The sequence below is a fragment of the Heptranchias perlo genome, chromosome 1 (assembly GCF_035084215.1).
Source record: "Heptranchias perlo isolate sHepPer1 chromosome 1, sHepPer1.hap1, whole genome shotgun sequence".
In the NCBI taxonomy this organism is placed as follows: Eukaryota; Metazoa; Chordata; class Chondrichthyes; order Hexanchiformes; family Hexanchidae; genus Heptranchias; species Heptranchias perlo.
The window spans coordinates 118,047,127-118,063,383 of NC_090325.1; the positions used below are offsets into that span (position 1 = coordinate 118,047,127).

Sequence of the window (16,257 nt, forward strand, 5' to 3'; positions counted from 1 at the left end):
GTCACATGCATATCTGATACTTTGAAAGCCTGCAGAGTAATTAGAAAGAGACGGGTTGGACCACTTGAGGAATATGTAGGGCAGAATATGGTCTTATACAAAGTTGAGCAGTATAGTAAGGATCATTAAACCCAGTGATTTTCAGAAGGTTTTCAACCTCATGCAACCCTCACGAAGTAGCTGTTGGTTGTGATGGGAGCATTTTGAAGTGATGAATTAAGACTTCTCACACAAGACGCTTATTGCATAACATTAAAGTCAATGTGCTTAAGTACAATTCTTTTTAAAACATATTGGTGTTGATAATGCCACATGCCAACATTGTTTGCATTTCACCTCTGTCATTAGGGATGTTCCACAGTCCGACGCTCCCAGTGAGGAACTGTGCTTGCAGGGAGCGCATCGTGGGAAATTGCGGGTGCGCAGCCTGTAAATTGCCATCCATAATAGATGGGAAATCATTAGTTCGTGTGCCCAGGATTTCACAAGATGCACATACTACTCCCTATTGAGCCCTTGATCACGCCTGTGATTCTCTGTCTGGAGGAACGGTTATCTCTTCTAGATGAGCCAACATAGCTGCTGTAAAATTAGGTTTGCTTTTTAATTGTGTTTATAAATAATGGATCTCTTTGACCTTGTACATTACTATCTTTTACATCTAGGTTATAAGCAGAATGGCATAAAATTGGGAGATGTGTTGCTGCCATCATGGGCTAAAGGGGACCCAAGAGAATTCATCAGAGTTCATCGCAAGGTAATATATTGGGGGTGGTCATTTTTCTTTGACTATCTAGTCAGTGTATTATTTAACACTGGACTTCTTGGGTTCAAAGTATTTATATGCTTTCTCTTGTATTCATTTTAAATGTTTGAACTTCAGGGTGAAGGGTGTTCAATATTAGATTTTAAACATATTTAGGTAAGACGCTATTACAATAAATAGAATGTTGGAGTAGCTTGGTTGCCAAATTATTACAGCACTGGCTTTCCAGTCACATGATGCTGGATCCCCAGGCTGCCTGCCACATCTGGAGGTTTCACCTGTTCTCAACTAGGAAGCTAGATGAAATAGAAGATTGGGGGAAACTGGCATTCTGTTTCTAATTCCGATACAGTAGAACTGACGCTGCAGTCTGGCAGCTCCATATAATGTTTTAGCTGGGCCAGTAAATCTGACTTCTCATCAGAAAACTGGCCCACCTTGCATTGAATACTTCTCCCATTGGCACAAGCAGTATTGGCATGTTGAGTTATATTGGAGTACCTATGTGCTTGTTCCCCTAATTCAAAGAATAAGCATTTGGAACAATCGTACAAAACTATATTTTCAAATTTGTCATGCTCTTTGAATATACTGGCCGTCTTTAGCATTAAAAAAAAATCTTTCCTCAGTTCTCTCATATAAACAAAGGCAGTTGTTGACATTTTAAATAAGTGCTGATTTTACTTCAGTTTTTTGATCAGCTACATTTTATGCTGTAATTTTAATTTATGCCTTTTATTTCAGGCTCTGGAATGCGACTATGTCAGTTCACACCTGCATGAATGGATCGACTTGATCTTTGGTTACAAACAGCAAGGTGCACCTGCGATAGAAGCAGTCAATGTCTTCCATCACCTCTTTTATGAAGGGCAGGTGGACATTTATAACATCAATGATCCACTGAAAGAAACTGCTACTATTGGCTTCATCAATAATTTTGGACAGATTCCCAAACAGGTAAGAAAAATCTTATTTCTAATACAGTGCATATATTCTACATTAGTGCGCGCAGGATGGTGGTCATGGTTTTTTTTTGTGTTTTATCAGGGTATGTGTCCCTCAATTTTTTTTCCTGTATTCTCTCCCTCCCTTAATTAGATCTTGCTAAGTCGTCTTCTTCGCTGACCTCTGCCAATGATATTCTAGAACCAGCCAATATTTCTTGCCCCCTCCCTTAGTCAGGGGGATAGATAGGCGTTCCTGCAACCGCAGTAGTGAGTCCCGAATCGTGTGTTGCCTCTCTGGTGCCGGGATAAGGATATCACTGGGTGCAGGCCATTCTGCAAGGGGAAGGGGAACAGCCAGAAGTCGTGGTTCATGTTGGAGCCAATGACACAGGCAGGAAACAGCTTCAGGTCCTTCAGACAGAGTTTCAGGAGCTAGAACAGAACCTCAAAGGTGGTAATATCTGGATTACTCCCAGTGCCATCTGCTAGTGAGTACAGAAACAGGAGGATAATGCAGGTGGATGTGTGGCTGGAGCAATGGTGCAGGAGGGAGTGCTTCCTGGGGCATTGGGACTAGTTCTGGGGCAGGAGGGACCTGTACAAGCCGGACTGGTTGCACCTGAACATGGCTGGGACCAATGTCCCTCACAGGGAGGTTAACTAGTGCTATGGGGCAGGGTTTAAACTAATTTGGCAGTTGGAGGGGAACCAAGATGTAGCAGCAGAGAGGAGAGACAAGGTGCATAGAAAACTAGCAGGGACAAATACCAACAGAATAAAGAATAGTGTAGAAAAGGTAGGAATTAGATGGAGGAAAAAAGCAAAGCAGAGTAGCATGGTGCTGGAATGCATGTCTGTTAATGCGTGGAGTGTTACAAATAAGGTTGAGCTGCAGGCACAAGTTGCCAGATGGGGTTTTGATATAGTGGCTATAATGGAGACCTGGCTTAAACCTGGGCAGGAATGGGAACTAAACATTCCGGGCTACAATGTATTCAGGAGGGAGAGGGAGGGAGAAAGAAAGGAGGGGAGGGTGGCAGTCTAGATCAAGGATAATATTACAGTTCTAAAGAGGGACGATATACTAGAGGGTTCAAAAACTGAATCTATTTGGTTATAGTTAAGGATAAGATGTTACATTGCTGGTTGTTTACTGTAGACCTCCAAACAGTGAGAAGGAGATAGAGGAGCAAATCTGTAGGCAAATTTCAGGGAAATGTAAAAATAATAGAGCGGTAATAGTAGGGGACTTCAAATACCCTTATATAAACTGGGGAAAAACAGTGTAAAAGGCAAGGAGGGTGAAAAATTCCTAAAATGTGTACAGGAGAACTTTCTTAATCAATATGTTTCTAGCCCAATGAGGAAGGAAGCAGTGCTGGATCTAGTTCCAGGGAATGAAGTAGGATAAGTGGAGTGTGTTTCAGTGGGAAAACATGTGGGTAATAGTGATCATAATATAATTAGGTTTAAATAGTTACGGAAAGGCACCAAGAAAAATCAACAGTGAAAATACCCAACTGGAATACAGCCACTTTCAGTGATTTGAGAAGGGATCTAGCACAGATGGACAGAAACAAAGATTGGCCAAGAAAACAGTAAATGAGTAAAAGCAGGCCTTCAAGGTGGAGATAGTTTCAGGTACAAATCAAGCATATTCCCATAAGGAGTAAAGATAGGGCATCCAAAGCTAGAGCTCCCTGGGTGACAAAGGAAATAGAGATTAAAATAAAACAGAAAAAGCAGGTTTATGACAAATGTCAGGTACAGAATACAGTAGAAAACCAGGCAGAATACAGAGAGTGCAGGGGGAAATTGAAAACGGATATAAGGAGGGCAAAGAGAGAGGATGAGAAAAGATTGGCGAGCAACATAAAAGGGAACCCAAAAATCTTTTATAAATATATAAAAGGTAAAAGAATAGTTAAAGGAATGGGGGGGCCGATTAGGGACAAAGAAAGAAATCTTTTTGTGGAGGCAAAGGGCATGACTGAGGTACTAAATAAGTATTTTACATCTGTCTTCACAAAAGAAGAGGATGAAGTTAATGTCACAGTCGAGGAGGAGGGAGTAGAGATATTGGATAGGATAAAAATAGATAGAAAGGAGGTGCTAAATAGGTTGGCATCACTCAAAGTTACAATCACCCAGATCAGATGGAGTGCATCCTAGGTTGCTGAGGGAATCAAGGGTGGAGATAGCAGAAGCTCTGATCACAATCTTTCAATCCTTCTTGGATATGGGTGGTGCCAGAGGTCTGAAGAATTGCAAATGTTACACCCCTGGTCAAAAAAGGGGAGGGGGTGAACCTGGTAACTACAGGCCCATTAGTCTAATGTCAGTGGTGGGAAAACTTTGAGACCACTGTCAGGAACAAAATTCATTTTCACTTGGAGAAACTTGGGTTAATAAGAAACAGCCAGCACGGATTTATTAAAGGCAAATCGTGTCTGACTAAAATGATTGAGTTCTTTGATGAAGTATCAGAGAGGATTGATGAAGGTAGTGCAGTAGGTGTATATATGGACTTTCAAAAGGCTTTTGATAAAGTACCACACAACAGACTTATTCGGAAAATAGAAGCACATGGGATTAAAGGGATGGTGGGAACTTGGGTACGTAATTGGCTGAGGAATAGGAGGCAGAGAGTAGCAGTGAACGGATGTTTTTCTGGCTGAAGGGAAGTACGCGGTGGGATCTCCCAGGAGTCCGTATTAGGACCATTGCTTTTCTTGTTATAGATAAATGATGTGGACTTAGGTATAGGGAATATAATTTTGAAGTTTGTGGATGATACAAAACTTGGCGACGTAGCAAACGGTGAGGAGGATAGTAGCAGACTTCAGGATGACATAGACAGACTGGCGAAATGGGCAGACACATGGCAGATGCAATTTAATGCAGATAAGTGTGAAATGATGCACTTTGGGATGAACAACATGAAGAGACAGTATAATCTAAGTGGTACTATTTTGAGGGGGGATGCGAGAATAGAGACCCGGGGGTGCATATTCACAAATCTTTGAAGAATAGGGCAAGTTAACGACTTAGATGAAGGCATAGAAAGTCTCATATCTAAGTTTGCCGATGACACAAAGATTGGTGGCATTGTAAGCAGTGTAGATGAAAACATAAAATTACAAAGCGATATTGATAGATTAGGTGAATGGGCAAAACTGTGGCAAATGGAATTCAATGTAGTCAAATGTGAGGTCATCCACTTTGGATCAAAAAAGGATAGAACAGGGTACTTTCTAAATGGTAAAAAGTTTAAAAACAGTGGATGTCCAAAGGGACTTGGGGGTTCAGGTACATAGATCATTGAAGTGTCATGAACAGGTGCAGAAAATAATCAAGAAGGCAAATGGAATGTTGGCCTTTATATCTAGAGGACTGGAGTACAAGGGGGCAGAAGTTATGCTGCAGCTATACAAAACCCTGGTTAGACCGCACCTGGAGTACTGTGAGCAGTTCTGGGCACCGCACCTTCGGAAGGACATGTTGGCCTTGGAGGGAGTGCAGCGTAGGTTTACTGGAATGATACCCGGACTTCAAGGGTTAAGTTACGAGGAGAGATTACACAAATTGGGGTTGTATTCTCTGGAGTTTCGAAGGTTAAGGGGTGATCTGATCGAAGTTTATAAGATATTAAGGGGAACAGATAGGGTGGATAGAGAGAAACTATTTCCGCTGGTTGGGGATTTTAGGATTAGGGGGCACAGTCTAAAAATTAGAGCCAGACCTTTCAGGAGCGAGATTAGAAAACATTTCTACACACAAAGGGTGGTAGAAGTTTGGAACACTCCATGCCGCAAACGGCAATTGATACTAGCTCAATTGCTAAATTTAAATCTGAGATAGATAGCTTTTTGGCAACCAAAGGTATTAAGGGATATGGGCCAAAGGCAGGTATATGGAGTTCGATCACAGATCAGCCATGATCTTATCAAATGGCGGAGCAGGCACGAGGGGCTGAATGGCCTACTACTGTTCCTATGTTCCTATGATAAGGTGGTTAAGAAAGCATGTGGGATACTTGGCTTTACCAGGATGATACCAGGGATGAGGGATTTCAGTTATGTGGTGAGATTGAAGAAGCTGTGATTATTCTCAGAGCAGAGAAGGTTTAGGGGAGATTTAATAGAGGTATTCAAAATAATGGGGTGTTTTGATAGAGCAAATAAGGAGTAACTGTTTGCACTGGCACCAGAGGTCATAGATTTAAAATAATTGGCAACAGAACTAGAGGGGAAATGAGGAGAAATTGTTTCATACAGAAGATCTGGAACGCACTACTTGAAAGAGTATTGGAAGCAGATTCCATAGGCACTTTCAAAAGGCAATTGGATGTTTACTTGAAGAGGACTAATTTGCAGGGTTATGGGGAAAAATCTGGTGAGTGGGACTCAATTGGACAGCTCTTTCAAAGAACCAGCACAGACACGGTGGGCCGAATGGCAGCCTCCTGTGCTGTAAGATTCTATGTAGGAAAGTGTCGGGCCTGCACTCGTGCCACACCACACTAGCACACCTGAAATTGGCAACTCAACATGCTGACGGAGTGTAGGCAGAAACCCCAGGTCTTATTACTGTCTGCCACCACACTTTGGAGCTCCAAAGTTACAGAGGCTAGGCTACATAGCACATAACTCTGGCCCTTATCCATGCTTTTGTTACTTCCAGACGCGACTATTCCAATGCTCTCCTGGTTGGCCTCCCATCTTCCACCCTCCATAAACTTGAGCTCGTTCAAAACTCTGAAGCCCTTATCCTAACTCACACCAAGTCCATTTCCATCACCTCTGTGCTCCTGTCTACCAGCTTTTAGAATTCTCATTTTTATGTCCAAATCCCATTTTGGCCTTGCCCCTCCCTATCTCTGTAACCTCCTGCAGCCCTCCAAGAACTCTGTGTTCCTCCACCTCTTGTGCATCCCCCATTCCCTTCACCCCATCATTGGCGGCCTTACCTTTAGCCACCTAGGTCCTAAGTTCTTGAATTCCCTCACTAGACCTCTCCACCTCTCCTTTAAGACCCTCCTTAAAACCTATATCTTTGATCAAGCTTTTAGTTACCTGTCCTAATATCTCATTCTTTGGCTCTGTGTCAGTTTTTGTTGGATTTCACTTCTTTGAAATGCTTTGGGACATTTTCCTATGTTCGAGGCACTATATAAATGCAAGTTGTGCTTTGCTTTCTCTTGCTCTCCAGCAAGAGCGGCTGATAATGTCAGTAATTTTTTTTAAAGTGCTTACCTTGTCTTCTGAGGTGTAGGCTGCTTCCCTGGACTGGAACCCCAGGTGAGGTCAGTGCCATCATCTCACAACCCCCAAAATTAAGCTGGGTCACTTTGCGGCTAAGGGTACAGGGCCTCCCAGTGCAGGGAGTCCTGGCCCTTGGCACCATTCCCAAACAAGACTGGAAACTGTGACACCGGTCTGGGAGCCAGTTGAGTTTGCAGCCGTTCCATTAGACTCCGTGGGAGTTACAGCAGGAGTCTACCACCACAGTCAAGCTTTGTCAGGCCCATAGTATTTTTGTTTGGCTTAATGGCTGTTCCAGTAGATCCATACATCATACATAAAGAGTTTAAAACCAGCTGCAGTTTAAAACATACAAACACATGCCCCAGCTTAATTCAGTACAAATGTTACACTGTCAGTTCAAAGTGATTTTCAACTGTAGGATTGAGGGGAGGAAATGGGATAATTTGGAACAGACACAGACTGAGAGATTTGTTCAATTTGTGACAACCAATTATTTCTGAATCAGAGTGTCAATTATGAAAATTCAGGGTATTAAAGTGGTTGGATCTGTGCATTGGGGGATCTTGCAGAAGATAGTCAAACTGATTGGAATCTTCAGGAAAGCGTATGATAGACTCACCAGCTCCCCTAGTCTGAAAAGATTACAAGAAAGAAAAAGACTAAGTATATATTATTTATGTATGAAAGAATTGTTTTGCATTAGATTGCAACTTTTATTTTTTCCACTCAAAGGGTCGGATAATAGGCTTTCTACTGTAAATATATAAATGTATTTTATCCCTGATAGATTATTTGCTTGTTGATTGCTTTTTTAATAAAGTTTTTTAAAAAGGTCAGATATGATGCTATACTGCTTTTGAGGAGAAATAAATTACTATGACTTAAAAATAAATATCAGCTGGGGTTTGCTTTCATTATCCTGAGCACATTACGAAAGCTTTCCTTGATCTCAAAACCAGGGTCGACACTCTCGAAGTTATGGAAAGTTGGACTCGCCCATGAGAGGCATCTAAAATTTGAGACCTGAAATAATCTAGAGTAAGAAGGGTAGAAAAGATGTAAAAATATGGGACTAATGAAATTAAATGTAGTTTAATGTGTTTAAACGCACTTTTCTGTTCACTTCTTACAGCTATTTAAAAAACCTCATCCACCAAAACGAGTCCGTAGTCGGATTAATGGGGAATCTTCTGGTGCACCAACCTCTCTGAGCTGTGCCACTGACAAGATCTTCTTTCATCACTTGGATAACCTCAGACCATCTTTGACACCTGTTAAAGGTGACAGCTGTTAGAAATTGCTCACAGTTAAGAATAGCCAGTAATTCATATTTATGTTTGAAAGAGGCTCTAATTTAATTGTATTTTAAATGTAGCGACTGATAAATATAACTTTTACATTCCTTTCCATCGGCTAGATTCTGGCTAATTTTAAATCTAGCCTATGTTATATTGTCTTCTACAGTGTCCTGCTTATTACAAGAATTTTTTTTTAACAAACATATTCCATGTTTGGCATTGTCTTCAAATTCTTTTTTGAAATGCCTGAGCCCAACTGCAGCATTTTCCATTTGCCGCACTAGTCTGTGGTATCTCTAAGTGATATTCATGCCTGCTAGAAGCTGGATTGAGACTAAACCCTACTGCACATAGGAGCCTTAAAGCCAGCAGATGGACACTTTTCACCCAATTGGTCTTAGAGATGAGATGCCTGTTTGCTCACCACACCCTCATTTACAGTTAATTGTGCTTCTTGTTTGATCCAACAAGAGGTAAAGTGGAATGAGACCCATCCCTCATGTAAGACTGCATACAAATGTTACAACAGGAAATTTGTGCTCTGGTCTCCCAGCTGAAAGATCAGTGCTGTGCCTTTTTATGAATTATAAAGCCTGCTTTTTCTTTTTTGTGTATTTTCTAACTTTTCCTGCCTAGAAATCTCTGTAATGGCAAGCATGAGTACATTATGCTGACATTAAGCTAAAAAGTCTCTTCTAATAAACATTTTTTTCTACAGAACTGAAGGAACCAGTGGGACAGATCATTTTCACAGACAAAGGTGTTCTAGCAGTAGAACAAAACAAAGTCCTGATTCCTCCCAGTTGGAACAAAACGTTTGCCTGGGGGTATGCAGATCTCAGTTGCAGAGTTGCAAATTATGAATCTGACAAGGTATGTAACCAGAACTTTATTAAATACAGCACTCTTTCCACATAACACTATTCTCCAGAGCAAAGGAAAAACAGTTGTGTTGGGCAAAGCCTTCTATGTGGGATGGGCTATGATCTTCCAAGTGTTTTTCGCTTTGTTATTTCAATCTGGGTAAATTCCTTCAAGAATACACTTTAATTGTTCTTAATTTTCTCCGTGCTTATTTCTGTATTTTCTGTAACTTTCAAAATAAACAGTGGCAGCAGTTGTGATCATCACAATGCCACAAGTGTCTGCACAGAATAATGAATGTAACCCCAAAGTTCAAATTCTGGATCTTGGAAAAAGTGTTTTACCTGATTTGTATATATAACTTAAATTACCTTTTTTCTTTTCTGATTTAAAAAATATATGTACAGAGAGGAGTGGTTCCCCTTGTTTCCTATTTCAGTCCACTCTATCCTATTCAGCACTTCAATTTAAAAAAATTACCCAAAAACTTGCATCTTTTTCAGAGCCAAAAAAAAAGCATTGTACCAAGATGGCACTATGAAAAAGTTTGTTGTATCAAGCTTTTCCAATATTGCATTTGTGCCCAGACACTGATAGTAATGACATTTTGTTGTTTTGCTTGTACAATCACTTATGGGCAGTGCAATGGGAAATGTCAGCATTGGGTGTGTTCTTTTGAGAGGCAGCAGTGAGCAATTTTCAAGAATGATGAAATGATGCAATGGTACAGGTACTGGAAAATCAGGAGCAAATAAACCTACAACACACCCTAATGTGGCTGGAAAGTTCAAAGATGTCTAGTAGTCTGTGCAAAAGCTGTGTGCTTGGTTCATTAGGCCCTTGACTTCAATGCATATTAGGGTGCTGAAGGGAAGATTAACATTAAAACTTAAGGAAAAAGATTGTGTGCACTTTGTTTTCTTCTGCCCCCTCGCCCCCTCGTCTCACCAAATGAATTGCTTGACGCACAATAGGCAGCCAGCAGCTCTTCACTGGCCAGAGCATCACAAAATTATGCAAGAGGGCTGACCTTGCTTATCCAGAAATGTCATCTCATTTGTGCTTCGGTCGCACACTGTACATTATCAGCACCACTATCACGTGATCACTTGATTCACTTTGTGTTTCAAAATGCATTGCTTTGAAATTGTTTTCGAACAGCGGTCTAGTGTGGCATAATAGACTGTTGGATTCTCATGGGAAGGCCCAAGTTTAAATGCTTCAATTTGAAATGTATAGTCCAAATACTTTATTTGCTTGCCAGTAGGAATATGGTGTGGAAGTGAAGAGATTAAATTAGCAATATAACCTACTGGGGACTCTTAAGTGTGAAATTCCTTGGTTATTAATTATGGTTATTCTTCTATGTGCTACTCACCGGTAATGAACTGCTTTACATTAGTGTTAAAATACATGAGAAACAACAGGACACAAGAAATAACCACTATTGATTAAAAAGGTGTAAAGCAGGACATTAAAAATGAGTTCTCCGAAAGAATGAACTTGCATTTATATAGTGCTTTTCATGACCTCAGGAGTCCCAATGCACTTCTCAGCCAATGAAGTACTGTTGTAATGTAGGAAAACGCTGCAGCCAATTTGCACACAACAAGATCACACAAACGGCAGTGAGATGAATTATTTGTTTTAGTGGTGTTGCTTGAGGGATAAATGTTGGCTAGGACCCAAGGAGAACTCTCCCGTTTTTCTTCAGAAAGTGCCTTGGGATTGTTGAACTGAGGGCTTGTCTGCCCTCTCTAAACATCTCATCCAAAAGACTGCACCTTCTACAGTGCAGCATTCCCTCAGTACTGCATTGAAATGTCAGCCTAGATTATGTGCTCACGTTCTGGAGTGGGGCTTGAACCCTCGACTAGCTGACTCAGAGGTGAGAGTGCTATCACTAAACCAAGGCTGGCACCTGTTCTCTGCTTAATGATATTAATATATCCCTGATCAAGATATTTTTAAATACTTAAAAGCATTCAACCTGTATATTTTCAATTACATTAAATTTGCTTTGTTGTTGTATAATTTCTATTTTCTTTATAGGCTTTGATAGTATATGAATGCCTGAGTGAATGGGGACAGATTTTCTGCACAATTTGTCCCAACACTAAGTTGGTTGTAACTGGAGGAACAAGTACTGCGATCTGTGTTTGGGAGATGGGTACCTCCAAGGAAAAAGCTAAGGCTCTGACCCTTAAACAGGTGACTTAATTAATGAAATAGTACAGTATTATGTATTTTGGTCTTATGAAAAGTGAAAGTAACTATAGGTCAATACTATAGAGCCACCTTTTATTTTTATGCCATCTCCTTTTGGAGAGGTTCTGTGAAGTCCTGAGTGTATGTGTTTGCTGAAAAATTCCTTTCCATTATATTTTCTGCACAGTAATAGGGTTGGTATATACAGTCTCTTAAGACGCATCATGTGGTGATGACCGTTTCTGTTTGTTTATTCATCAGTGTCCAATCAATATTAGCAGCTGTTCGCTGGAGACTGAAGGGAAAACATGCAGTCTTAAGAGGCAGTTGACCATTGACCCCGCAGTTGACCAATGACCCCACAGTTGTGGAGCTGACACAATGAATGGCAAACCTTTGCCCAGCATCACTCGAGTCTGTGTGCTCCACGTGATGCTGTAAATTGATGTATGCAGAGTTCCATGGAGCACCTCTGCAAACAGCAGTTTATTTTTTAAAAAACAGACCTAGAAAATCAAGTTGTCATTAGTAACAGTACTCACTCACTGAGTTATATTTCCCTTTTAAACTAATAAGACCTTGTCAGCTGAAAGTTTTCATCATGTTTTGGTTAGTTCATGCTTTTGTGATTGATTGTATCAATTTTATTTAAGTTAATCTTCAAATGTCCTTCAGAAATTGTTTCAAAACTAGTCAACCTCCCCTGAGGTTGCACACAGGGAGTCAAGACCATCTAGTCTTTAGAAGAAGCAAGGGTAGAGGCCAGAGGATAATTGGACCAGGACGTGCAGATGTAATTCAACCCTTATTCTGTCATTTGTTTTTAAATTACATCTGCACACTCTGGTCCAATTATTTTGACAAAACTTATGACAGTTTGGGAAGCAAAAAAGTAGAATTGTTTGCAGCATCATGGATTCTCTACAGTATAGGCTGAAGAACTGCAAAACTGAGGTACTACAGTATCACCACTGTTTTGGGGAGAGGCGGTGGGGGGGGGGGTTGTAATTGGGGAGGGGCGGGGAGAGTTATAATTAGGGAGGGGCGGGGGGGTGTTGTAATTACAGTATGACAATATTACATGCATATTTTCCATAAATTTGGATGTAGGAAATTTATAATGGGAAAAGTTGACACAAAAGTAACAAACACGACAACAGGAAGTAAGGATTTGTAGACATCAAGTGCACGCCGGTGTATGATTTTTAATATATTATAAATGGGCTATTTCTACGGCTTTTTTTCCCACCTGCATTACTTGTGAGGTGAATGGGATTGGATGTATGAAATTGGCAGCATTTCAAATATCTTACACCAGGTCACTACATTTTATAGTAAGCGCTAAATACCAGCCATTATGCTTTTGCATTACACACTAGTTTTACCAGCTACTAGGAATTGTGAAGAAGTGATCTGGCTTGGCACATCCTCTAATCATTCCTCCCTCCTGATGGGAAAATGTCTGTCTTCCACATAGTACAATAGAACTCACATCCTATCACCCTATGTCACTGCATCACAGACACTCCCTTATCTACCTTATTTGTGACGACCTCAAAAAAAAATTCAAGTAGATTAGTCAGACATGACTTACCCTTAACAAAGCTATGCTGACTCTCTCTGATCAGCTTATATTTGTTCAAGTGCTCAGTCACTCTATTCTTAATGACAGATTCTAGTAGCTTCCCCCTAGTGGATCTTCATTCTCAACCTGTGATTCTATCTCTTCCACCCCATACATACACATATTGTGTCAAGAAGTATTTATTTTACAAATTTGCTAACATAAATTTGTCACATATGGGAACAAAAATTAGAAAGAAAAATGCTTAATAGTCCAAACAATTCGTGAGCCTTTATGATTCAATTGTACAACAGTAAGCTTAATAAGTTATTTAATACCAATAATAATGTTGTTTAATTTTGCTCTATTTTAGGCACTCCATGGGCACACAGATGCAGTCACTTGTTTAACTGCTTCATCAGCCTATCATATAATTGTTAGTGGGTCACGAGATCGAACGTGTATCATCTGGGATTTGAATAAGCTGTCTTTCGTCACACAGCTGCGAGGCCACAGGGCACCAGTTTCTGCTTTGTGCATTAATGAATTAACGGTAAGTTCTGGAATGTCACCCCAGCCTTCTTTGAATACTACAAACTATGGTTGGTAGTAAGCAACTTCAAGTTTAATGTGAAGTTGCTGTCTTTGTGCAATGTTTTCTGATCTTATAATAAAATGGATACCTTAAATATTAGTAATGGCTTAGCCAAGGAAGATCAATAAAATCACACTTAAACAGCAGACCTGGGATTTCTCATGTAATTCATATTCAAAGCAGTGATCTTGTGCTAGTATAACTGAGATCCACTTTTTTTTTTAAAAGAGATGTGTCTGCATGAATGGAAGATATTCATAACACTGATCTCAGTAAAGGAATTTGGTGCATTATTTTATCTGAAGTTTTTTTTAAAATTCATTCTTGGGATATGGGCATCACTGGCAAGGCCAGCATTTATTGCCCATCGCTAGTTGCCCTTGAGAAGGTGAAGTAATAAATGTAGTCATTAGTGTTACGTTAAAGCATTTGACTCGATGCAATTCCTATGGTTCTATTTTATTTTCTAGCACCAGTTAAAACAAAACAATTATAATATGTCTTTTCAATTTTAGTAAAGTCTTGCTGTTCTTACATAATTTTCAATAGGGAGACATTGTTTCTTGTGCTGGCACGTATATTCATGTATGGAACATCAATGGGAACCCGGTGGTGAATGTGAATACATTTACAGGACGCAGTCAGCAGATAGTGTGCTGCTGTGTATCTGAGATGAATGAGTGGGACACACAGAACGTTATAGTCACAGGACATTCAGATGGTGTGGTCAGGGTAAGTACTGTATTCTGTTATGCTCCAAAACAAAAAGGATGTCCATAATCATTGGATCTGCCTTACAAGAGTGTCTAGGAGAGAAGACATATGGAAAATGATACAGCTTTAAAATCCTGTTCTCAATCTAAAATGTTCAGTAATGTTTATTCTTTTAGTATCGATTTTATTTTAGAATGGTCTGCAAAGACAATTCAGTACATTAATGGAGGGAAGATCTGTGGGCTCTCTGAGCTTGAGATTCTTCCGGCGCGATCTTCCTCTCCGTTGTCTACTCAAGCAATACTTCACTTCCAGGCAGTAAAGACAAAAATCTACCCCAGTGTTTCTTAAAAACATACTCAACATTTTTTTTTAAACTGTGCTCAAGTTTGAACATGGTATTTTACTCATGGGACATGATTCAACTTCAGTTTACAGATGGAGTGACAATCTGTTTCTTGCTGTTGAGGGTACAAATTAATTCTAGGTAGTCACAGCCAGTGATTGCAGTGGAACTTGTAAGGGGTGCTCAGCTCCCTCTCCCCTTGCTTAATGTTTGACCTCAACCCATAACATCTTGTACTGCGAACCCATGCCAATTTTAGCTTTCGAGTTCATTCAGTAATATTCACGGCTGCTCTTTTAATAATATAGAGAGCGCTTCAGTAGGTTCTACTTAGTTAAAGGCGCTATATAAATGCAAGTTGTTGTTGCTAAGTGTTTCAGTAGTAGAAAATGTACATTTAATTACAGAGAAATACAAGGTGCTACAAATTGAAAGGAAAAATGGGTATCGTAAGTATACTAAGGATATTGTAGAAATAGCTAAAGGTAAAGTTGAAAAACATTTCTGGGTGGTAATAGATACAGCACTTACTATGCCATCACTACAGACCCACAATAAACAAAGCAAATAAAATGATTAATTGTATTACTAGATCAGTTTAGTATAAGTTGGGAGATGTCATGCTAAAAGTGTGCAGTGCCCTGGTTAAACTGCATTTGAGTAGTGTGTTCAGTTTTTGTCACCAAGTCATAAGGAAACATTCAAACCTTGGAGCTGGTGTCGAGAAGAGCCACAGGCCTATCTCTGGGGAGCAAAGGATAGAACTACAGGAAAAGGCTGGATAATCTGGGTCTCTTCAGACTTGAAAAGAGGTGACTGAGAAGGGACCTTCTAAAAGAATGCAAGATATTAAATGGTATGGATAGGGAAAAGCCCAGATTACTAATTCAAGGCGTGCCAGATACTAAAACACAGTGGCATGGGTTTAAACTAGTAAAATAAAAATTAAGACTGATGTCAGAACAAATATCTTCACACAAAGAGTGATCAGTGCCTGAAATGATCTTCTGGATCGCATAGTAACGATGAAAACCTTAGATTTGTTTAATAAATCTTTCATCTCCTCTATCCAGGTAAGTGACATAGTGGGGCATCTGAACTGAGATAGGACAGGTGGCCTTCCTTATCTATATTTATCTTGTGCTAGATAACATGCAGTTTACTCAAATCATTTGTAGGATCAGTGTGCTGATGGCTTTTACCATTTGAAGTGATAAAGCCTATATCCTTTAAACTGGTGCCACATTCTCTATAAAAGCCCTTTAGAGTTAAGAACAGGTCTTTGACAAGAAACTAAACTTGTTGACACTTATGCCATGAACAATGTCAGTTTTTGGTGTCATTCTCCAAATTGGATGAGTTGTGGCAAGCCTGTTCAGGCTCGCTTCCTTGATCTTACTGGGGATTTCTTTCTCTGTGTTCTTTATCAAGCATTCAGGGCTCCCTGCAGGTATTTTTTTCAGGGTTTCTCCTAAAATAGCATGGGTTTCTCTGCACCTCCACCGCATTCAGGACTTGGGCACTCTGGCATTCGGGATGGTCTGCTTCACACTCTTCGCTTTCCTCAGAGCTTTCCACAGGCACTTTTTGCTGCTGTCCCTGTTTGTTTTTTTTCTCAGCCTCCTCATTCCGTACCTCCCTCCCAGTTGCTTACCCTCTTGGACTCTTTTTCATTGCATTTTCCTTCT

The 16,257-nt window shown here is 40.1% G+C and overlaps 1 protein-coding gene across 1 annotated transcript in view; it reads left to right on the plus strand.

The window, feature by feature from the left end:
- Nucleotides 1-16,257, plus strand: part of wdfy3 (WD repeat and FYVE domain containing 3) — a 431,872-nt gene that overhangs the window by 390,418 nt on the left and 25,197 nt on the right. Inside the window, exons 55-61 of the mRNA XM_067990523.1 lie at nt 666-757; nt 1,511-1,723; nt 8,113-8,260; nt 8,997-9,151; nt 11,195-11,353; nt 13,288-13,467; nt 14,059-14,241. Of these exons, the coding sequence (XP_067846624.1) occupies nt 666-757; nt 1,511-1,723; nt 8,113-8,260; nt 8,997-9,151; nt 11,195-11,353; nt 13,288-13,467; nt 14,059-14,241 (1,130 nt within the window). The remainder of the gene's footprint in view (nt 1-665; nt 758-1,510; nt 1,724-8,112; nt 8,261-8,996; nt 9,152-11,194; nt 11,354-13,287; nt 13,468-14,058; nt 14,242-16,257) is intronic.